The sequence below is a fragment of the Agelaius phoeniceus genome, chromosome 16, assembly GCF_051311805.1.
Source record: "Agelaius phoeniceus isolate bAgePho1 chromosome 16, bAgePho1.hap1, whole genome shotgun sequence".
NCBI lineage: Eukaryota > Metazoa > Chordata > Aves > Passeriformes > Icteridae > Agelaius > Agelaius phoeniceus.
The window spans coordinates 8,031,210-8,054,184 of record NC_135280.1 but is presented as its reverse complement, the minus strand read 5'-3'; the positions used below and the strand labels follow the sequence as shown (position 1 = coordinate 8,054,184).

The 22,975-nt window shown below is 47.4% G+C and overlaps 2 protein-coding genes across 3 annotated transcripts; both read right to left on the bottom strand.

Moving 5' to 3' along the window:
• Positions 1 to 1,298: 1,298 nt before the first annotated feature.
• Positions 1,299 to 8,848, bottom strand: ITPRIPL2 (ITPRIP like 2). Its single transcript, XM_054643933.2, has 2 exons — positions 8,844 to 8,848; positions 1,299 to 3,586 (listed from the first exon to the last, which is right to left on the bottom strand). Exons 1-2 carry the CDS (start codon positions 8,846 to 8,848, stop codon positions 1,888 to 1,890), a joined length of 1,704 nt encoding a protein of 567 aa, XP_054499908.2. The 3' UTR covers positions 1,299 to 1,887.
• A 9,484-nt stretch (positions 8,849 to 18,332) lies between these two features.
• COQ7 (coenzyme Q7, hydroxylase) lies at positions 18,333 to 22,844 on the bottom strand. Of its 2 annotated transcripts, none has more exons than XM_077186880.1 (6): positions 22,727 to 22,844; positions 22,402 to 22,592; positions 21,879 to 21,993; positions 21,627 to 21,766; positions 19,568 to 19,660; positions 18,333 to 18,911 (listed from the first exon to the last, which is right to left on the bottom strand). In XM_077186880.1, the coding sequence occupies exons 1-6, from the start codon at positions 22,794 to 22,796 to the stop codon at positions 18,834 to 18,836; spliced, it is 687 nt and encodes a 228-aa protein (XP_077042995.1). In that variant the 5' UTR covers positions 22,797 to 22,844; the 3' UTR covers positions 18,333 to 18,833. The 2 variants fall into 2 exon arrangements, with proteins under 2 accessions (XP_077042995.1, XP_054499529.2); XM_054643554.2 differs by having other exon boundaries at positions 19,568 to 19,636.
• Between the last annotated feature and the right edge of the window lie 131 nt (positions 22,845 to 22,975).

The window sequence follows — 22,975 nt, the reverse complement described above, 5'->3', positions numbered from 1 at the left end:
ACAATCAAGACAACTGGTTAGGCAGTTATCCAAAAATCCTACCAAACTCCTACCAGGGAGCAGGAGGGTGCCACAGTCAACTTATGGCACTGAGATTTGGACTGGTTCAAAGTTTGTTCCAAAATATAATAAAGAATTTCTTATTTTGTTGTTGGTCCTTGAGGTAAAGCATATTCTAAGGAAATAATACTTGAATACAGAAACAAATAATAAAACTCAACTAGAACCCACAAACAAATGAACCTCAGAGTATTTCTTTTAAAAGGTTTTCCTTGGAATAATTCAACCACCACTCTAACAAAACACTAATGCCTCCTCAATAGCAATATTTAGTGCAGCCAATTATCCTAAAAATAAGGCCTTTGTGAAAATAAAGTGCTATTTGTTTCCTTCTATCTGCACTTCAATCCTTCAGTATAACCTTCACTTGAACACAAATGTAAAACTAGATTCTTCATCCTGTCATCAGAGCAGTTTCACTTCTTCCCTCAAGTTTACATTAACATGTGTTACATTACTATTTAGCACAATGTGCTCGATTACCCAGGAAATTTAAAGCATGGCATTGAGCGTTTCAAACTGTGATCCACACCCATGCTCTAGTGCTTATCACATTTTAGGAACATCTTGGTACATTGATGGATGGGGGATGTGCTGTTTGCACTTGGAAGATTTTTAAATCCCACATGGATTTTGCATCATAAAAAGAAAATCTCAGAAAAAGCTCTATTTTGCCACTAAGACAAGAAGTTAACATGGATTTCTAAAAATGTCAGTTTGAGCCTTTTAGTTTGCAAACGTTCGACCAAAGGCAACACTTGAGGACTAAGGCATTTCCCCAGAGATGTCAGAATTTCCCCACGTAAAACCACTGAGAATGAAAACCACAATTTCAGTAAGTCTTGGCCCCCTCTTCTCTGGTCAGGAACAGAACCACAGAAGCACAATTCATCAGTCCCACCATCCCCAGGCAGATGCAGGCTCTTGAAGCATCAGCGAGCTGGGAGTGTGCAATGGAGAGTCCGGGGTGCCAGCAGCTCTCCCAGCATCAGTGACCCTGGAGTGTGCAATGGAGAGTCCCGGGTGCCAGCAGCTCTCCCAGCACCAGCGAGTCTGGAGTGTGCAATGGAGAGTCCCAGGTGCCAGCAGCTCTCCCAGCATCAGCGAGTCTGGAGTGTGCAATGGAGAGTCCGGGGTGCCAGCAGCTCTCCCAGCACCAGCGAGTCTGGAGTGTGCAATGGAGAGTCCGGGGTGCCAGCAGCTCTCCCAGCATCAGCGACCCTGGAGTGTGCAATGGAGAGTCCCAGGTGCCAGCAGCTCTCCCAGCATCAGCGACCCTGGAGTGTGCAATGGAGAGTCCGGGGTGCCAGCAGCTCTCCCAGCACCAGCGAGTCTGGAGTGTGCAATGGAGAGTCCCGGGTGCCAGCAGCTCTCCCAGCACCAGCGAGTCTGGAGTGTGCAATGGAGAGTCCGGGGTGCCAGCAGCTCTCCCAGCACCAGCGAGTCTGGAGTGTGCGATGGAGAGTCCCGGGTGCCAGCAGCTCTCCCAGCACCAGCGAGTCTGGAGTGTGCAATGGAGAGTCCCGGGTGCCAGCAGCTCTCCCAGCACCAGCGAGTCTGGAGTGTGCGATGGAGAGTCCGGGGTGCCAGCAGCTCTCCCAGCACCAGCGAGCCTGAAGTGTGCAATGGAGAGTCCCGGGTGCCAGCAGCTCTCCCAGCACCAGCGAGTCTGGAGTGTGCGATGGAGAGTCCCAGGTGCCAGCAGCTCTCCCAGCACCAGCGAGTCTGGAGTGTGCAATGGAGAGTCCCGGGTGCCAGCAGCTCTCCCAGCACCAGCGAGTCTGGAGTGTGCAATGGAGAGTCCGGGGTGCCAGCAGCTCTCCCAGCTCACTCTCCCGCTGGCAGCTCCCGCTTGGCCTCAGCGCTGTGGCGGCACGGGGCGGGCACCGGGCGCCAGTACCGGGGGCTGCTGTACATCCTGATGATGTGCGGGGCCTGGACCCATGTGCTGATCAGCTGGAAGGCCACGAGGTCCAGCGTGGGCCCGTCAAAAGCAGACAGCAAGTTCACGGGGGCGGCTTCCTTGAGGAACCGGGGCAGCGCCACGGCCTCGGGGAGGCCGGTGTTGCCCAGGAAGAAATCCATCAGCACCTGCTTGCGCAGGCAGTCCCTGAGGTACAGCACCAGGTCCTCCAGCCGCTCCACCAGGAACTGCTCATCCCAGGCCTCCAAGGGCCCCTGCAGCAGCAGGGAGAAGAGAGCCGTCTTCAGTACGTAGGAGGAGAGCACCCGGCCCCACTGGGAGCAGAAGGGCTCCTCCAGGCCGTGCCCGCGGAGGTCCCGCAGGCCCTTGAGGATCTGCAGGCACTTGAGGTGGCAGGAGGCGGCCGGGGCCTGCTCCTTCAGCCAGCCCAGCAGCCGCTGCTCCTGCCGCGAGGCGTTGAGGCCCCAGAGCGCCTCGGGGGCCGGGGAGCCGTGGGGGCCCTCGGGCGGCAGGGCTGTGAGGTAGAGCGCGTCGCCGAGAGGGATGGCTGGGATGAGGCGCACGGCCATGGAGATGTGGCAGCACACGTAGTCGGAGCAGGGCAGGATGTGCAGCGTGGGCGGCTGCCCCGGGCACGCCGAGAGGCTGACGCGGCACCGCTCCTGCAGCCGATAGCGCACGGCTCCCAGGCACCGCTGCAGATGGCCCTGGAACCAGCGCAGCACCAGCCCCGAGGAGAGGTGGCTGCGGCCCTGCAGCTCCACGCAGAAGCCCTCGGTGAAGGGCCGGCAGCGTCGTGTCCAGCCGTCCCTCGCCCGAAGGCCGCAGACGAAGGCGCCGCACGGCCCCAGCCCGTCAGCGCAGCGCGGCTGCGGCTCCAGGTGCGGCGGCAGCCGCAGGGGCACCAGGATGTCGAAGCAGTCGGGGCTGCGCACCTTGTGCTGCTCGTAGGCGCTGCCGATGCGCACGAAGTCCCCGCGCAGGCTGAGAGCCAGCGGGCCGGGCTGCAGCCCCTGCGCCTTGGCGGCGCGCACCAGCTCGGCCACCACCCGCCCCACGTGCGCCTTGCTGTGCCCCAGCACGTGCGGCGACACCCGCAGCTGCCGCGCGTGGAACCGCTCCAGGGCTCCGCGCCGCGCCCCCGCCGCGCCCCGCGCCCCGCCGCGCCCGGGGCCGCCGCCCGCCGCGCCGTAGCAGCGGGCGAGCAGGCAGCCGAGCAGCAGCAGCGCCGAGCCCTTCAGCAGCGGCAGCCCAGACCCCGCCGCCTCCGCCGCCGCGTCCTCCGGGCCCCCCGCGCCCTCGCCGGCCGCGCTGCCGCGCAGCGCCTGGTAGAGGCAGAGGAGCGCGGTGCAGAGCGCGGTCAGCAGCGGCCAGAAGCCCCGCACGCGGAGGGGGGACACGGGCAGGGCGCGGCGGGGGCTCGGGCCGCGGGGGGAGCCGCCGCCGCCGCCCGGCCCCGCGGGCGGGGAGCGCCCGCCCCCGCCGGCCCCCTCCTCCGCCGCCCCGGCCGCCCCCAGCGCGGGCCCCGCCGCTGCCCCTCGCCCGCCGCGCCCCTGCCTGCCCCGGCCGCCGCTCCGCTCCGCTCCGCTCCGCCGGCTTCCTCTTCCGAGGGACGCGGCCCCGCGTCAGCCGCCGGCTGAGCTCAGAGGAAATGCCGCGGGCGGCGGCCCGAGGGCCGGGGGCGTTGTCCGACGGGGGCCGGCCCGGGGCGGGGAGCGGCGCCGCCCGCGAGGTCGCGGTTTCCCGATTTCGCGATCTCCCGCTTCCCCGATCTCCCGCTTTCCCGCCTTCCCGCCCGGGCGGGCAGAGCCCCCCGCTGCCCTGCCCGTGCTGGCCCCGAAAGAGGAGCGAGAGTCGGGTTCCGTGCCCCCCTCACTGCAACAGCGTCCTGCAGCGTGGTTTAGTGTGAAGCTGCGAGTTCTGTACCCCCACAGGAGGGGACGGCGGTGTGGTGTCACAAGCTCCACGTTGCACGTTTTTCCTCAAAGAAGTCCTACAGGCCTGGCCCGCTGCAGGCGAGTCCATCCAGTTCCCAGCTCTGCCTGAGAGTCTCGGTGCCAAAGGAGCAGCAAACCCATCAGTGCCAGTGCACCAGGGTGTGGACGGGCTGCTGCCGGACTAACAGCTGCCTGCAGTCGTAGAATCATTCAAAAGCCTTGGGTTTTTTACCTTGTACCCAAATCACTAACAAATTAAGAGAGAAGAAATAACCCTGGGGGTTAAATCTACACAGATACTTGAGATGATTTTTAAACACAGTTTGCTGTTAAACTGTCTCAAATATTGATGGGGACAGGGTCATCATCCTCAACTTCTGTTTGCCTAATAAATATTTACAGAGTTTTGAAGCTGTTTGCTGAAGTTTAAGGACCATCTATGTAAGCATTCTGCTCAGTTTAATTTTGGGTGATAAAGTTCCTGCTGCCACATCTGCCCAGTGCCATGGGTGGCTCCACGTAGGTGAAAAGCAGTGCTTGAACACAAGAGACTGAACCCAGCAAGCTGCAAATGCTGTAACAAGGAATGGGTCAGAGAACCAAGAGATATGCCATACAAATGTTGGCTATGTAATTGTGTTTATATGGAACAAAATATGACTTTAGGTACATAAAAATCATACCTGACAGGAAGTAGCATATGTTGCATAGCCAAGATGCTGCACACAAAGGCAAACCAGGTAACCAAGGTCAAGCAGTCTGAATTAATTCACAGGTAACCAGCGTAGGGTGAGAGTTAAGAGTACACTTGAGTGATACAAAGAGAAGTCCTAATCACTCCAACTCTGAGTCTTGGAGTTACAATCAAGAGATTGAGGATTTTTGAAATTAAAAATAAAGCAGATGTAAAGGCAAGCAACCACAGGCAATTTTATAACATCTCAGCCAGCAAAATATTCCATGTCCTACAACCAAAAGCATGTTTTCTGACAGCTCCAGCCAGCTAAGCCCATAGCCTTGCTACTCAGAAATATCCCACAACAGCCATATCTTGCAAAGAAAACCTAGGAAATGAAAAGCATCTTTCTTTCCCATTCCTTTTTTCATGTTTTCCTATATTTCTTCACAAGGCTGAATGAGGGGACAAAACCATCCATTGTTCTGCTTATTGCCTGTGACCCATCACTTCACTTTGTCCTGCACCCCCAAACCTCCAAACTGTTTAAATAACACAGCTGTCCTGGTATTAAACCAATCCTTCAAGATGTTCTATTGGAAAATATTGTTGAACTCTGTGAACCCTTGACTCAATTTTTACTAGCCTGTGGGGTTTTTTTCACCCCCAAGCCCAGCATGTTTCACATGCCTTTGGGCCTTGCTGTGGGAACACTGATTTTTGAAGACAGGCTGCAGTCTCTTTTCATGCAGGGCTGATTTGATTAGCTGCACAGCCACGCTCAGGAGACAGACAGCTGCATCTGCAGGGGCTGGCACAGCCCTTCATGCCTGCTGCCCACGGGGGACCTGGAGCTCACCAGCACAGTGCGGCATCTGCACAGGGCAGTGCTGCAGCTTCCCAGGCAGCTGTGGGCCCACGGGCTGGGGGAAATGCACATGTGGGCCAGCCAGTGGCCCAGCCCCAGGGCCAGCTGGCCAAGAGCTGTGACCAGCCACACCAGGCCTGGCAGTGCACACACGGGTGCCTCTACATGCCCAGGTGGTGCTGGGGCAGACTCTCCCAGGCTGCAGAGTAACAGATTGAATGCTAATTATGTGACCTTAACATCAGAACCAGAGTGAATCCACAGCACTGATTTTTACCACTGCTGTTTAAATTAAATTAGTCCTTTCTCTCCTCCTCGGCCAGAGGCAAGATGAAATCTGTAGAGCCTTGGGCTGATGAAAGATGGCCAGTGGCCTGTTTTCTGGGACCTTGGCTGCTTCATGACTCCCTGAGCACAGGGTGAGTCTCTGGGAAAATTGCTGAGTACGTCCCAGAGGTGCTCAGCTTTATGAAGTTTTTAATAGCAATTGCGTACTCAAGAAAAATAATAGGTTGTACACTAATAAACATGACCTCAAAATTGTGACCAGAGAGAATTCATAACATCAATTTTTACTACCATTGTTTAAATCACCCATTGTTTAAATCTGTTATCTAAACACTCACTCCAGAATGTCCCATATACAGGATATCCTGCTCACTAAATAAGGAATAATGTTATTATTTAACAAGTTGAGCTAAAAATAGCTCATGGTAGCTCTGGGGGAGATTTGCAGAGGTAAAAGAAAGCAGTGGGTCAGAGCATCCATTAAAGTTTCTCCACAGCTGGCAGTATTTCATGCATCTGTGTGACTGATCTGCTCATGCTCCAGTACACCAGCCACTGTCAGAGACAGGGGCAGAGCACAGCACCTGAGGAGACAGAAGGAAGGAGAAGGACAGAAGGCACAAACAGGTGATGATATTTGACTGATGCTTTTATGATCTACCTGAGACACAAGCCTGAGGCTTCCTCCCAGCTATCCCAGGTCAGTATCTGCCCTGCTGAACCAGAGCTGCACAGTCTATGCAGGTGCAGGGGGAAGTCTCTGGGGATCCCTTCCTGCACCAGTGCTGTGCAGCTGCTTTTCTCCATCTTCTCATAATGCACTATTAAACAGTCCATAGCAGAAAAGTACAATGACTGATTGCAAAAAAATACAAGTCTGAATGGTTGGTCACTTGGCTTCATGTCCCAGTAATTACTCTTCTAATTGTTTCCTCTCAAAGCAAAGCTACCAGCACATATCTCCCACAGCCCTCTGGATGGGCCAGCCAAGGAGATGCCACGATCAAAATAAATATCCTTTGCCTGCCATTCCTCTGACTCCCAGATTTTATGGGATACTATTAACTACAATACAAAGCAACAGCATCAGACAGACATAAATCCAGTTTTTATTGTGGACTAATGGATCTCTGCCAGTCACAGCAGCAGGGGATGGGAAAACAGGAGAGGGTGTCTTGCTACCACAAACAGCTGAGGGAGCCAGACCTCCAGAGCGCTACATGGACATGAAGGAGTTTAGGGTGTAACTGCACATTCTCTCTTAAAATATTTTGTTTACTGAGTCGGATGTGCTTGCCACCTCTGCCAGTCTGTTTGCTCACTAACTATCAGCAGGGTGTAGCACTTCTTAATGTGAGAGCCTGCAAGCAGACTGGGCTGCTGTAAACCACACACAGCCCAATACAGGATTTCCTTTCTGTAGAAGGATGGTTTCCTGAGTAATTCATACAACAATGTCTTGTCCAAGCCTGTCCTTATCACAAACAGCAATACCCTGGCTCTATGCTGGTGATCAGTACATTTCCAGTTTATCCTGTATCATTTGAAAATCATCAAGGATTACTTTTTTGCATAGAAACTTGTTTGAGCAGGGCATTTAGACTTACCCATTACCTGACATTCAGGAAGACATGCCTGTGTGTTTGCAGCTAAGGAATGAACCAGGAATGAAACCCCCAGCCCATCTGCATCAGTGTCATTGGCACCCTGAGTTCTGTCTGATGGGCTGTGAGTCTGGGACTCTGCTGTCCCATTCTCCATGAAGCTTAAGTGGCTCATGTGAAGAATTCCAACTACGGCATCATGAAAAGGAAACATCTTTCAGCAGGGAGAGTGCAAGTACACAACCATCATGCAGAAGGGTTATCAGCAGTGATGGGGAATGCTTCCTACATGGAAAATGGAAACACAAACACTCCAGGTCGAGACTGTAAGTCTTGCACTTTAAGTTCAATTTTGATGTAATCCACATATGAATGACAGCAGTCACAGCTTCCAGTGCTGTATCTAAACACTCCAGCCAACTCCTGCTAACCCTCCCAGGGCAGCAGAGGAGGTGATCATGCTGTGCTAGTGACAGGGCCCCAGAGTGTCACCTTCCATGCAGGAGCCTCCTCAGCCCTTCCCTTTCCCTGTCACCCCCAGGGCTCAGCAGATGTTGTGGGTCTGAGGATCCCCACTGTGGAATCCCCAGGTTTAAGAAGCATCAGATAGAGCCAAACCTTGTGCATGCTTGTGTTGAAATAGTTTAACAAAAAACAGTTTAGTACATATTTAATAAACTTGGACGCATTTGAGTGTGTTCAAATGTGAATTTAATCACTGACTGAAAAAGTTTGGTTTAATTAATGGAAAGTAACTGAAATGTGCATTTGCACCATAACTTGCTTAACTAATAAAAAATGATCACATAGCTGAGCCCTAATTTATTGATTAAAGCAGAGTATTTTAAATGAGGATTTTAGCAGTTTCATTATACCAGTTTTTGGGTTGTGCCATTTCTGTTTTTCACAACCAGTGCAAGGCAGCTGGAGAAGAGACACCAGGCTTGTCCCACAGCTCTGTGCTGGTTTCAGCAGGGCTGTGTCAGTGTCACTGGTGGCTTTCAAAGAGCAGCAAAGCAGCAGCAGCTGCCCCATCCCCTCCAGTGACTGTCATTACTGGGTCTTTCTGCTTTGGGTTTATGCCCCCCATTTTTATTGCCATGAAATGAGAGAAGGGGTTTTGTGCCTGACAAATACCCTGCAGCAGCGAGCTACAAAGATGAAGTTTAGGCACCAAGTGATGAGATACAGCTCAGAGAATCAAAGCAAAGCACACAACAGGGAACAAGCTCTGTTATCAGCTTACAGCCCCAAATAATGAGATGATCCTGGCTCAGCTGGCACTCTCCTGATGAGCCTGAGCTGGATCACCCACCCAGGGAAAAGGAGGGAAAATACAGTGTGGGAGGGAGGATCTGTCTGGGGAAACTGGCTTATCAGCACTCAGCAATTAGGGTGGGAAAAGCTGAGGCTCTGGCTCACAGCACCTGTTCTGCAGGGCTGGAGGGCAGTGGCAGCTCTAGGAAGGCCTGTCCTGGACCCTCACCTCATCCTGCCAAGGACAGAGAGGGGGAAAGCTAATGGCTTAAAAGGAAAGTGACCTGCAGAGAAGACAAAGCAACCCCAGACTGTCAGAGGACCCAAGCCAGCACTGTTTCTCACTGCATTTCCAGAGGGATAGGAGCAGAGGTCCTGGCACTCAGGGAGGTTTCACCACAGCCAAACCCACACGTGGAGCCTGGCAGCAATCCCCAGCTGGGTTATCTGCATCAGGAAACACCACCCCGGGGACACCAGCCCACAGAGGGCAGTGTCCTGTGCACTGCTCTGGCCCACCCGAATTGGCTGAAAGATGCTGGGGGGATGCTGCCAGCACTGCTCAGCACAAAATGAAAACCTTGTAGCACAGTGCCTGGTCTAGGAGATGTCTGCACATGGAGTTGTTAAAATCATGGCTAAAAATCAACCTCAGTCATGTAATCTTCCTGGTTCCAAATCAGTTCTTTACCTGCTTGGCTGCCCTGTGAGGGGAAGAGCAGTACAGTGATGGAGCCTGAAATCTCAGGGCTAAATTTGATCTCTTCTCAGCATCTCTCCACAGTGATTTCTCAGGCTGCATCTCTTTAACTAAGATTAAATTCTGCACAGATCGATGCAAAGCAGCACAATTACTTCATTTGCAAGGCAGCAAGGGCAGCATATTCCTATCTTTAAGGCCATTCAGATGAGCTCATTTAATGACAGCTATTTTTACATATGGTGTCATAGGTTTCATTATTACAGTGTCAACCACTTGAACAGAGGTAGGAGCATCTTTCATGTTCTACCTAATTCAATTTAAATATCTTTTTTTAAAATTTATGATACAGAAGGCATCATATTTACTCCCTGGAACTGTAAAATACAGGTTTCTCACATAGATACAAATGCAAAGCAGACCCACTGGAACAACAGGAATGGCCCAGGCTCTGCTAAGGGAGACTGAGGTCAAGAACAAACTGCCTTTACAACAAGCTAGTTCATGTTTGAATGTTATTTCTTTACTTCCAGAACTCATTCTGTCTTCTGTTCCCTTTGCTGTCCCTAAATGGCACCTGCAAACAGGGGAGGAGAATGATGAATGCAAAAGGTTCCCTTTCCCCATCTCAGCATTTGTGTGAACAGACACATCCATGACCTGGCTGAGGTCCTGCCCGTGCAAGGGAGGGGATCCCTCACTGGGGGCTTCACAAACAGCTCACCAGCACTGGGCACATGCTGCAATGCCCAGAACCAGCCCCTTCCCCAGCCAGGGGGTCACCAGTGTCCATGGGATCTTTATAGCTGAATGGAGAATATGCCTGCAACTGAAGGAGGACATAAATATTAAAGGAAGTGTGGAGCAGTAAAAGACCTGAGCCCATTGCAGCATCCCTCTTTAGGGACTGTGGATGTGGTGCTGCAGAGCACAGACATGCCAGCCACCCCTGCAATAATTTTCTGATCCCCAGGGTAGCACAGAGAAGGAATATCTGTGGTGGGGAAAGAATGAAGAGCATGGACTGAAAAACAAAGAACTGAACCTACCCAAAACCAAGCTTCTGCTCAGATTGCATCTCTTTAAATGACACAACACTGTCCTCATATTAATGTGCTTTTCCCTCCATCTCTGCTCTGCCTGCTGCCACAGCATGACAGATGACAGAGGCTTGGGGAGAGCTGCCTCAGGCTGCATGAATTTCAAGCTCTCTCTGAGAGCACTTTGATATTGGAAGTTAAACACTTGAAATATCCATACCTTGGGCTCTGCTGTGGTTACAGCTTTTCTGGGATGTGCTCTGAGGGGAGCACAGCTTCAACAGCTCATCTCTGTGGGAAGGTTTTTAGTCATTTAAGAAGTATGAAATATTAAGGGTTCTATCTGATCTTGCTAAAAGATTTCAGTTCACACAATTTCAGCACTTTAGCCTTTGGCTCTGGAATAAATAATAAACCCTCTTTCTAGATCAATTTTTTGACAGGTTTATGAATTATAAGCCAAATAAATATATTTTAAATATCACTCCTAAATACATTAGAGAACAATGAATTATTTGTGAGCTCTCCAGGTGCAGCTGAGTCCCCCCAGATGTGGCTCAGCCATAGCAGCACTGATCTCTGTGAGCAGCTCTGAGTGAAAGGCACATTGCCCACTCCTCGAGTCAGCAGAGCTGTGTGATAGAGAAGCACCCACTGATATGTATTTGCACAGATATTTCCACCAACCCATCAATAATGCCAGTCAATTGTCATGATAATGCTTCCACATGTGATTTGTTACCTTTGGAGCAGCCTTTGATTGTGTGTGCAGCTCCCTGAAGCATTGCTGGCCAAGGGGCACAGCTGGACTTGCCAATGGCCACGTGATTCAAGTAAGCCACACCTTATAAAATTATTTTAGAAGCCACAGAAAGCAAAGCCCACAGAAAAATCAGACCCAACTTATGTCCAAGAATGCAAAGAAAAATGAAGAACCCAAAATTCATTTAAGAAGTTGTTTGATTTAAGGCAAATACAGATGGGTAGTTGCTGTGACTTCTAAAACCTCAGAGCATGCAAGTCTAAACACAGGGATGCTAAGTATGGGCATGGGTGCAGCTCCAGAGACCAAATGGACTTTGATGCACTTTGGATTCTTTCTCCCTAACCACAAACAAAAGAAAGGAAACAAAAACAGATACTGAATCAAGCCCATGCTGGTGTGCTGCAGCAATTTCAGATCCTTGACTGTTTGTATGAGAAGCAGATTAATATCTTGGTATGTGAGAGAACTCAGGAATGAGTAAGTGTTGCCTAAGATGAACAGGGTAAACATTGAGTAAGAGCAGAGTATGGCATAATAATTGCCAGATGCAGGAAAATTTATCACTGGTTTTACAATGTGGATGAATATTCTCTAGGAAATCTCTGCAAACCTCTTGGTTTTATGCAGTTTTCATAACACATGCAGGTCATGTGTGTAATTTGTTCTGTTAGTTTCTCTTGGCTGGGACAATTAGACTGTTTGGGTTTAGGTTTTTTGAGGTTTTTTTAGTAAATCAGAAAGACAAATGAGTTCTGCTGATTATTCCTAACTCACTACAGGTCAGTTCTAGGTGACACATGGAGGGTGTCATAACACATCATCTAAAAGCAAAGGCTGTAATATGCATTTTTGGTAAGTGCAGGGAGATAAAAGAGGGAAGAATATAACCTTGAATTTTCTTGTTAGTTGGAAAGTCACGGAAAACAACACACAGGGCTTTCACCACTGGGTCTGATGAGTTATTTCTGTTTGAATACCAAGTTTGTGGAGAATGATGAGTCAGTTGGAAAGAAAGAATGAACTATCAGGTCACTCCAAAGCAATAACTTCATGTAAGTATTTTTATCCCAGGAGTTTGCAACATCATATCCAAGCAATGTATCAGGTGAGTCCAGGTAGCTGCTTCAGCAGCTGTGAACTGCCAGCAATACAAACTGACAACCAGGCCTTATTTTTTCTGCCCTATCCATGGAAAAATCCCAAATGGAGCGGAAATCCACAGGAAAGCTTCAAGAATATTCCATCTTACCAGGATAAATCCTCTTGCTGGTCATCAGCCTGAAACATCCAGTGAGTGCTGGAATTCATGTCACATCTGCTGGAGAGGACCATATGCTCCAGCTTATGCTGAACTGTGCTCTGTGCTGGGAGTCTCTGCATTTATGACAAATGATAAGCAAACACAGCCAGCCCTAGAGCCTGTATATAAACACATGTATCTGTCATCTTCCTCTGCAAGGCTTGGCTCCCTGAGAAGGCAGAACTGATGCTCATGCATTATCCCTCCAAGCATATGCCCCATGTCTTACAAGATTCTCACATTTTGTGTAAACAATAGCACTTGTGTCACTTAAAATTGAGACATAATTATTTCTCATTAGCAAGTACTGCTGAGATATTTGGGTGGGAGGAACTGAAAAGTGAATAGTTATTAATTAAAAAAAAAATCACATTTCAACCATGTCTAAAGTCTTCTTTCAACCACCTTCAAAGTATTCAAGTAAACAGCATTTTTCCTGCCAAAGTCAGAACAATGAGAGCTGACAAGATGAGATGTGGAAGACAGCTCCTCATCTGTCACTAGCAGTTACCTTTCCAGGTCAGGGCTGGAATCAAGCCATTAAGCTACACTTGCAGAATAATCTCACCAGTGATTTTAAATCCTCCTGCTGTTCTTTTGCTGGATAAAACCCAACTTAGAAGAAGCAAGGTCAGCACATTTTCACAGACCAGGAGTGCTGTATGGTTAGGACAATAATACAGCCACAAGGGAGATTTAGCTCCTCTCAAACTGTATTTCCAGTGTTTTTCTGCCACAGGCCTGGTAGGAGCAGGGCTGTGCCCCACAGAAGGGGGGAAACAATTTATCATCAGCAAGATGAGACACAACCCTAAATTAGACATAGGCTACTGCTTAAAAAGGAAGCTCACTTTAATGCAGAGATAGCAACAAAGATCAACAGGACTGAGTCATCTGCCTTGACACTGCACATCTGTCTGCACCTATAAGCAAAGGCTTTTCACTCCACTAAACATTTTATCCATTTACATACAGCTAGCAGCCTCTGACTATACAGGTGCCCCCAAGCCACATGCTTGGGAAAGTTCTTGACAGCTTGCTAAAACACTGCTGGCAGAGCTTGTCTTCAAAATGAACTGCAAGAAAATTCAAGTTCCCCTCACCCACTGCTGCCTCTGCTCTGACCTGGACAGCCCATGCTGGGCCAGTAGCCACAGAGAAAACAGAAAAGCACTTTCAGTGCCAGAAAAAATCTTTTTATTACAGTCCAGAAAATGCAGTTTAAATATGAAAACCACCCACTGCATGTATGACTTGCTTTCATTAATATCTTGGACTACACATGTCCACCTGTACCATAAAAATCAATAAATCCATCTGTCCTAGGCACAAGTAACACTGAAAACCAAATCACTGACATTCAAACAGTTGGGTGGAAAATACCTGCAAGGAGAGGAGACATATGAAGCCTGAAGTCTTCAGCAGACAATGAGACTGTCAAGGTGGTCATCAGATGCATCTCTTCCTTTCCTCTGTGCCAGTTCAGGAGCCAGGCATTGAAAGCACAGCTAACCTGAATGATCTAATAGCTGCCTAAAACTACTCAAAGGGTATTTACCAAGATAGTGGAGGCAAACTCTGCTCCATGATGCTACATAACATAACAAGCAGCAGCAGTGACAGTCTTGGAAGGTTCAGGAAAGAGATCAGAAAAAAAAGTGCCACTGGTAGGGTAATACAGGACCAGACCAGGCTGCCCACAGAGGCTGTGAAATTTCTGCCCTTGGAAGTTTTCATCACCTGTCTGGAAAAAATCACAGCTGACCTGTTTTAGTGCTGGCCACAGTCCTGAGTCCAGCAGGAGGCTGTACAAGATGACCTCCAGAGCTTCTTTCCAAGTAACTCTGCATGACTCCTGAGCTTCCATCAGATCATTTCTTTCCAGCTAAGAACAAGGCAGTGCCATGGCCAGAGTTTGTGAGACAAAGAGCTTCAGAACCAAAAAATTCTCACTTTTAAAAGTATCATCATAGTGTATTAATCTGCATGCTAACACAATGAAACACTGCTGCTGCCATAAGCTGCATTTCTGGACACAGAGGTACCAACCCCTGTTCTGCAAACTGTAGCATAAGGTGGCACTTCTCAAAAACACCTGAAGTGGCAAGAGGCTGCATTTATTGAAAGCGCCTATCAACAACTGGAATTTTCATTCTAACACAGTCAAGCTTTTAGAAATACATTACCCACTGAAACTGAACTGTTAATTCATTTACTCAACATTAGATCAGCCCAATAATTCTAAAAATGAGAATCAGCAACAGTTCTCCAACACAAGCTAAGTTCTGCCACTCTGGAAGTAAAACTACAAAGCTGCTGTCATTCTCCTAAATCCATTCAGATATTTCATGTCAGACACAACGAAAACTGAAGTAACAAACAAAAAAATGGTAGTGCCTTTAAACAATCTCCTCCCTTATAACACACATTCCTCCTTTAAATTGGCCAATATTTTTGCCTCAGCCCTTTAAGCCTCCCAAGCTAAAAAATATGTGCAGAATTCAATGCAAGTGACATGCCACAACTTCAAAGCTAGTGACAAAAAATGACTGCCATTTGAAATTGTCTTCCCTAAAGTAAAGTTACAAGGCAGATGCATATAAATTAAATAACTCCTGTAATACTAAGAACAAATAGAGATGCACAATCCATGTCATCCCCAGCACAGGGACTGTATGGCACATCCTCAGCTGATCATAAGCCTAGCTCTGTTTGCTCAAGTGAGCCACACAGATTTACTCCAGACAAAAATGAAGCCCAACCCAGACAATGATTTAGCTGTCTGCCAAACAATCCTATGAGTATCATTTTAGATAATTTGCATCATAAATCACAGAGCCAGAGTGGGTTGTGCTGGGTTGGGTGGGACCTTAGCTCACCTTATTCCACAGCCCTCTGCCGTGGGAAGGGACACCCTCCACTAGCCCCATCCAACCTGGCCTTGGACACTCCCAGGGATGGGGCAGCCACAGCCTCTCTGGAAAGCTGTGCCAGGCCCTTACCACTTTCACAGAGAATAATTTCTTTATCTAATCTAAACCTGCCCTCTATCACCATAAAGCCATAAACCCTTGTCCTATCACTGTATGCCCTTGACAAAAGGTCTGTTCAGCTTGTGTCAGCAGCACCTCATTAATCCCAGCCACGAGGATTTGGTTTCTGCCTGGCTGCTGCTGGAACGTGTCCTGGCACAGCCAGAGCTGCATGGTAACATCTCACATGTGCCTTCTGCAGTGCCCACAGCCAGAGCAGAGATCCTGCTCCAGGAACAGCCCAGAGCTCAGCACAGGGACTGCACCATCTGCCACTGCCCTCCCAGCACCATCAGAGGTTACTTTGATCTCTGACTCAGAGCAGCTTTGGAGAACAGGGGCAGCTCACCCCCAGCACTGCCTGCAGCAGGAAGCAGCAAGAGGTGAGCTGCTGTTACAGAGCAGGGAACAGCCCTGGAGCCCTGCACACACTGATGGGCACCTGTGCTCCTCCTCACTGAGAGACAGCTGCTTCTGCAGGAGAAAACTGGGATCAAGCCCTGGCTTATCACAAGACCTCACTACTATGAGGGGAAGGATTTCATCCCACTGTATATTATAAAACCCAAATTATGTGTGTATTTTATCATTTACAAGGAAGGCACAGAACTCAAAGGCACAGTGAAGACCCAGTCATCTTCCCCACTCCCTGTTCTGAAAATGCAGCATTTCAGAGCCTTCCTCTGATCCAAGCCCCCCTTCCTCTGTCAACACGACCAGAGTTCATTGAGGATGGCTATGATAACAGACTTTACAAGCTATATACTTTGGCCTCTGCCTGCCATTAACCCCTGCTGGGATGGCTGGTATTACTCAGCTTAGTTCTGCCTCAACATAAAAAAGTAACTACAGCCTTGCAGCAGCTGTACAATAGAATTGTACAGCACTAAGCACCTCTTGTTCTTTTGTAACCTTTTAGCACTTCTTTTAGTCTTTCAAAATCTGAAACAGGTTTTTAACAAAAGAAAAAGTCCCTTTTCCATGAGAAAAATGAAAAGCAACTCCATTTTCCATGTAAAAAAACAACAAAAAAAGAGTAAACTGCCAGTGAGCAGGAAAATGCACAAGCTTTGGAAGTGGCAGATCAGCCCACCCACACTTTAATGGATGGGTAGAAATCTGCTGCTCCATTAAAGAACAAATCCTGCTCAGGAGCATAAAGCAGATTTGATCTCTCAGTTCACATTTCATGCTTGCAGCTGGAGACAGTGTTAGTGTCTGACACCCTCCTCAAATGTGCAGGATGTGTTCAGCTGCTGAGGACAAAGAACTCTCTATGAGCACTTTCAATTACAGCAGATATGACCAAACACAGACCTCACATGGCAATTTCTTAGTATTTGATGTTCCCAGCCCTTGGCCAAATGAAATACATTGAACATGAGATTTGTCTCTTAAAATCTGTTGCCCAAGTGAGCAGTGTGTCATGGTCTTGGGGGCCACCCAAATCTTGGACAATCATATGAGCATGCCTCTGTCACTCTGTCACAAACCAATCCCACCACTGCTGAACACCACAGATATCCTCAGAGAATCTCTGCAACCACAGCCATGGAGAACACAAGGCTTCAGCTGAGTACCAGCTCTCTTGGAAACCCCCACAGATGCCTTGTTCAGCTTTCAACCCTGATGTAATGGCTAAGAGAGCAGGAACTGTCTGGCTCAGTTTCCAGTTTATGTCACAAGACCACTGGATGTATGGGTGTGCAGTTTTGAGTGAAAATACACCATGCCCTGCCCTCCCTCCCCTGCAATAATGGACTTACAAAAGATGCCATCCCATGCTGCCCCTGGTATGAAAGACTTTACAATGGACTATTCATCAAGCAATCTTTTTTTCTTCTTCTACTCAATTATTAAAGCCTGTGACTGACACAACTGCACTGCACAAGCTTCCAGCACCACTTGTTACCCCTTCAACCACTTCAGCTAATCATTCTTTTGTGCTGATTCCTTTCTCCTACAAATTACCTGGGAGTTGTCCACATGCATATTGAATACTTTAGAAAAATTAAGGCAAGAAATCTGCTGGATGTAAGTTTTGTTCAGAAAAATGGTCAAATGAGGGAAGATATTGCATTAGTGTAATAGGATGGACCTGTAGTAAACCTGAGTTTTCACACACACTGCTCACAACTGTCTGGGGCTGAGGCAGTAAAATGAGACTCCCTCAGAGTTGTCTTCTGATTCTGCAGTCCCTGAGAATCTGTGATGTAGCTTTGAGTTCCTCAAGTCACATTATTCCAAATCAGTCACAGAGAACCAAATGCTACTTTGACTGAACAAAATAAATAACATCAGTAGTTTGAGTCTAACAAGGTGACACTTGCAACAGTTTGAGAGATTTAAATTTTCAAGAACATACAAAGTGTGAAAGTCATAACAAAATCACACAGAATAGTAATTTCTCTGTATAAAGATTTAACCTTCTGCCTAAGCTCCTTCACCAAAAAAAAGGGTAAATAATCCTCTTTAAGAAGCCTTTAATGTCAATTTACTCATCAATCAGTACCTACAAACACTAAGAGAGCTACTAAAAAAGGCAAGCCCAGATGTACCTGGATTAAATGTTGTCTGAACAAAGTAAGATAAGATTGAAAGCTCTAATAGAATATTGAATGCAATTTCACAGTGCTCCAAGTTGCTCTCTCCACCTGCTTTATGACAGGATATTCCTTAAATGCTCAGGTAAAAATAACCTGCAAACCAAACAAACCCAAGAAAATACCAAAAAAAAAAAAACCAAAAACCAAATCCAACAAAAAATCCCCACCACAACAACAACAACAACAAAAAAAAAATAGTAAGAAAAACTCTATTCAAAGAATTTGGAACTGTACCTGAAAAAGGCCCACCCCAAAACACACAGAAGTCTTTAAGTAAAACTGGTCTTATAATACCAATTTTTATTCAAGATGGACTGAAAATAAATACTATTACTTCACTCACCCTGGAAACAGAAAAAAATATTCTTCTTGGTCTGTATAACTATTTTAAAATGAGCTGCTCCAGCTTATTTCAAGTACACATAAATTTGAAGGCAACAGAGAATGTATTTGTCATTTATCTGTGTGTGCATCCATACACAAATATTGTATATATACACCATGTATATACATATTGTGCTGCCACCTTGTGAACAGTCTCTGAATAGGGAGGTTTAGTTCACACAGACTCAATTCTGCCACCTTTATTCACATTTAGCTCAACTGACTTTAATAGAGATACTTTTTAAATGGGGACTCAATGTGACAAAGGATGGCTGAATCAAGTGCTTAGTGCAGAAAATTTTAAAAGGCTGAATAAAATAGCTGAGTCTTCCACAATTTCCATATGCTTTTGTGTCACAGTTTATTGCCACAGCTATTATGAAAAATATAACTAAATTCTTTCTGATAAAAATATTGCAGCTTTGCATCCAAGTTGTATGGCTGTCTTCAAAACAGAATAAGCTGGTGTCTGTAAAAAGAATAAAAGATTAAATACATCTACTGAAGTGTTTTGCTTGAACCAGATTGTGATAATGAACAGTAAGCACTATTAAAAAAAATCAAAGTAAAAACACATGCATGCCAGGAAAACCCCACCTGTATTTGCAGTCTAATCTATACTAGAGAAAACTAAATTAAAATTTATCAACTTTTCAGAAGATTCCCATTTCTCCACAAATGTAAGTCAAGAAAAAAATAGAGAAGTCACATATTCCCCATACAGTATCCACGGGAGCACAGAATTCAGTTCAGTGTTCCACACTTTCTAGTAAGATGATGCCTCCAGTTCCCAACACTGTATGGATAGCACTTATTAGCCTTATCTTCAAAAATATTTAATTTAAACTGAAATTAAAAGAAAGTCTAAAAATTTGCAGAGGACACCTCTTAGGAAAAAAAAAAAAACAAACCACTTTAACACTTGACATGAATTCCAACAGATTTAGTTCTGTTCTAGAAAAATGAAGGTTATAACAAGCAGGACATTCTTCTATGTATCTTTGGGAAAGAATATCAAAAGCCTTATTTTCTGCTTCTCAAAGAGCCACATCCCAATCTCTAAGTAAGGAAGGAAAGAGCAGCACATCCTCACAGGCAGCATCAATTAGGCACCATTCCACTCACAGCTTCTGCATCGTGCTCCAGCCCGGTGTCGTGGTGCTCCTGCTCCTCGTCCCGGAACTGCTTTATGACCTGCAACACCAGCACCTCCTGAGCCTGCTGGGCACAGAAACCAAGGCAGCCAGCACACAAAACCACATCCTGCTGTCCTTATGTGCACCATGGCAAGCCAGGGTCTCTCAAACACCCTGAACCTCCAATTCAGCAAGAAGGGAATTATTTACAGCATTCCCCTGACCTGAAGTTCTTCTGGTGGTCTCCAAAGAAGTCTTTAAGTTCAAGCTGTTGTTTAATTAATATATTGTGGTTTTTGCTGGGTCCCCAGGACGAAGGAGGAATTGATGAATCTGACCATGTTTTTAGAAGGCTTATATTATATTATACTACACTATATTATACTACCATTATATTCTATTCTATTATTAATGCTATGCTAAACTACACTAAAGAATAGAGAAAGGACACATCAGAAGGCTTAATAAGACACTAATGAAAAACTTGGTGATTGGTCATTAAGTAAAAACAATTCACATGAAACCAATCAAACATGCACCTGTTGGTAAACAATCTCCAGACCACATTTTAAAGCAGCAAAAACACAGGAGAAGCAATCAGATAATTATTGTTTCCAAAGCAGCAAAACACAGGAGAAGCAATCAGATAATTAGTGTTTTCATTCTTCTCTGAGGCTTCTTAGCTTCCCAGGAGAAGAAATCCTGGTGAAGAGATTGTTCAGAAAATATGACAGTGACAATATATCACTATTTTTTCACTGTTTCAAAAAATCTATAGCCACAGTAACTTTTAAGACTGACTAGTTTCACACCCCCACATTATTCTGACAATTTTCATGAATAAAGGAATTAAGGTCCCTGCTTGCCAATCACTAAGGGTGTTCCCCTGTAAGCTAACCAGTTTTTTTTGTTCATTCTACCATACTCTAAAGAACAATTGTTTGTTTTCTAATTTTTCAGCTGGAACAAAAAGGTTTAGAGGATTTTCTCCTGAGATGCCTGCAGATGATCAGGATTGCTTAATGAAGAGCTCAGCACTTACAGACACCTGGGCACTGTTCCTGCCCAACAGGTTTGCATTGCTTTTGGTGCCCCTCCTGCTTCTCCTCATACTGGCACTGTGAATAAACTCACTGCCTGGATTTTTCTCTTTATTTTGTGTCATCTCTATCTATTTCATTATATCATTATCTTCAGGGGTGGTATTTCCCTGGTGCACCTCAGCACAACCCTGGTTACTTCAGAGACAGTTTCTGCCACAATGGGATACATTGGAATAATCAGATTTTGCTACATGTTACACTATGCACACTGAACACACCAGTAGCCAGCAAGGCTGGAAATGAACCAGTTCCACCTGCTGCCTGTGGGAACAGCTCAATCTGCCACAACCACTTGCAGGAATGTGTCCCAGTTTGATACCTAAAATGCTTGTAAAGTTATTTTCTCACAGAGCTGACAAACATCAGCTCCTTACACACGCTGAGAGCATCCAGGACTAGAAGATGAACAGGGTGTTGGCTGGCAGCAGTGCCAGGAGGGCAAACCCCACCCTGGGGTGCATCAAACACAGCATGGGCAGAGGGGCTGGAGGAGTCACCTCGAGCTCACCCTGAGCACTGTGTGTGGCTCTGGGTCCTACAGGTTAAGGAGCACATGAAGGTAATTGAAATGCCTTCAGAGGAGGGCAACACAGCTACTGTGCAATCAATATTTGCTCCTTTTGTTTCCCCTCTAGACAATTCCTTTCAATTAAAATTAATCAGACTTAAAGCATAATTCTCTCACTTAAAAAGCAACCAGTGCATTACTGAAAGCACAATGAAGATAACCCAACATATGTCTTAATTTTGGTGCTTGATCAATTTAGTGCTGCTGAAGGAAAAAGCATCCTTTTATTTTTTATAGTTTCTGTTGATTTCAGCATTCTAAGTGACAGAACAAAAAGATCCACTGTAAATTCTAAAAGCATATTATTTTTAAAAGACTAAATCACATCAGATAATTCAATCAATTTGTTAAACATCTTCTAAGTCATAGTTAAATACCTGCAATAGCTCTTTGTACTTTTCTGGATCCTCCTCTATCAGAGTTCTGATCTGGTTGTTGTAGTGCTCTGATATACTCTCTTCCACAGCCACTGTGCAAGCCATTGCACCCTTCTTCCCAAGCAAAGCAGTTCCAGCCCCTGGGATTGGGGTACCAGACACATGAATACAATGAAATCTGAAGCAAAACAAATAATATAACACAACTGAAGACTTCACAAAACAACAATAACAGTAATTATCCAGACTCACCTAAAACAAAACCTGCTACGTTCCAGAAAGGCAATAGAACAGTAGGTCGAACTCTGTATGCCACCATGAGCTCATTGAACCTTTTCAGGTGGTTTTTTTCTTGATTCCACATTTGCTGCAAAAGAGACAGATGGCAGAGAAGCATAAAACCACAAGAGGTAAACATTTCCAATAAAACTAATAAAAACCAAAACAGCTCAGGCACATATGCTGTGATAGCTGAGGCAACCCTGTAATGATGTAACATCAGAGAGGAGAAATAGTGGAGAAAGGCAGGTGCAGATCGTTATAAAAAGGACAAAGAGGACAGTTGTAAGAAGATAACATAAAAACATTTGCAAAATAGGGCAACGCTACAGGAACTGCAGCATCAGTCACTCCTTTACCAAGTACTCCCACCCGCACGTTTGGAAGCGCTCAGAAAAACTGGACAATAATCTTGCCATGAAGGCTACGATGTTTCAGCATCCCCCGGCCACTGTTAGCCACACGCAAACGGAGCAGAGCCGCGGGGATGGCTGACCTGGATGACGGGTCCCACGCTCGACCTGCCCAGCACGGCCATTTGCCCCGCATAGATGCGGTTCGCCCCGTACTCCCCCGCATGGTCCACGCGGATGATGCGGTCTATGACGGGCTTGTTGATGCCGTCCTGCGCCACCCGCGAGCTGCACGGCCTGAGGGCGGCCCCGGCGCCGGGCACAGCCCGCACACCTGCCGGAGAGACAAAGGTGACGCGCGCTCCGCCGCCGCCCGCTCCCCGTCCGCGGAGCCGAACGGCCTGAGGCGGCCTGGGGCGGCGGCGCAGAGGCCTGAGGGGCGGGCAGGGAGCGGAGCCGAGCCCGTACCCGGCCCGCAGCGGAGGGGCCGGCGCTGCAGCAGGGAGCACCGCAGAGCCAGGACCGCGGCCGCCGCCATCGCGCTGGGAGCGACGTCATCACCGCGCGCCGCCCTGGCACGGTTCCGATTGGCCCCGCGCCGCCGCCGCAATGGACAGCGCAGCTGTCAATCAAAGCCCGCGGCGTGGTTGCCATGGGAACGAGGGGCGGCCCCTAGCGGGCGAGGCGGGAACGGCGGCGGGAGCGGCGCTGAGGGAG

Bases quoted from the DNA above. Each gene is read 5' to 3' on its own strand.
- COQ7 (XM_077186880.1), bottom strand. From the start codon at position 22,796: ATGGCGGCGGCCGCGGTCCTGGCTCTGCGGTGCTCCCTGCTGCAGCGC. The intron at 22,593-22,726 runs GTACGGGCTCGG...TCTCTCCGGCAG, and splicing joins GCCCCTCCGCTGCGGGCCGG to GTGTGCGGGCTGTGCCCGGC. The intron at 21,767-21,878 runs GTGAGTCTGGAT...CCCCAATCCCAG, and splicing joins CGTAGCAGGTTTTGTTTTAG to GGGCTGGAACTGCTTTGCTT.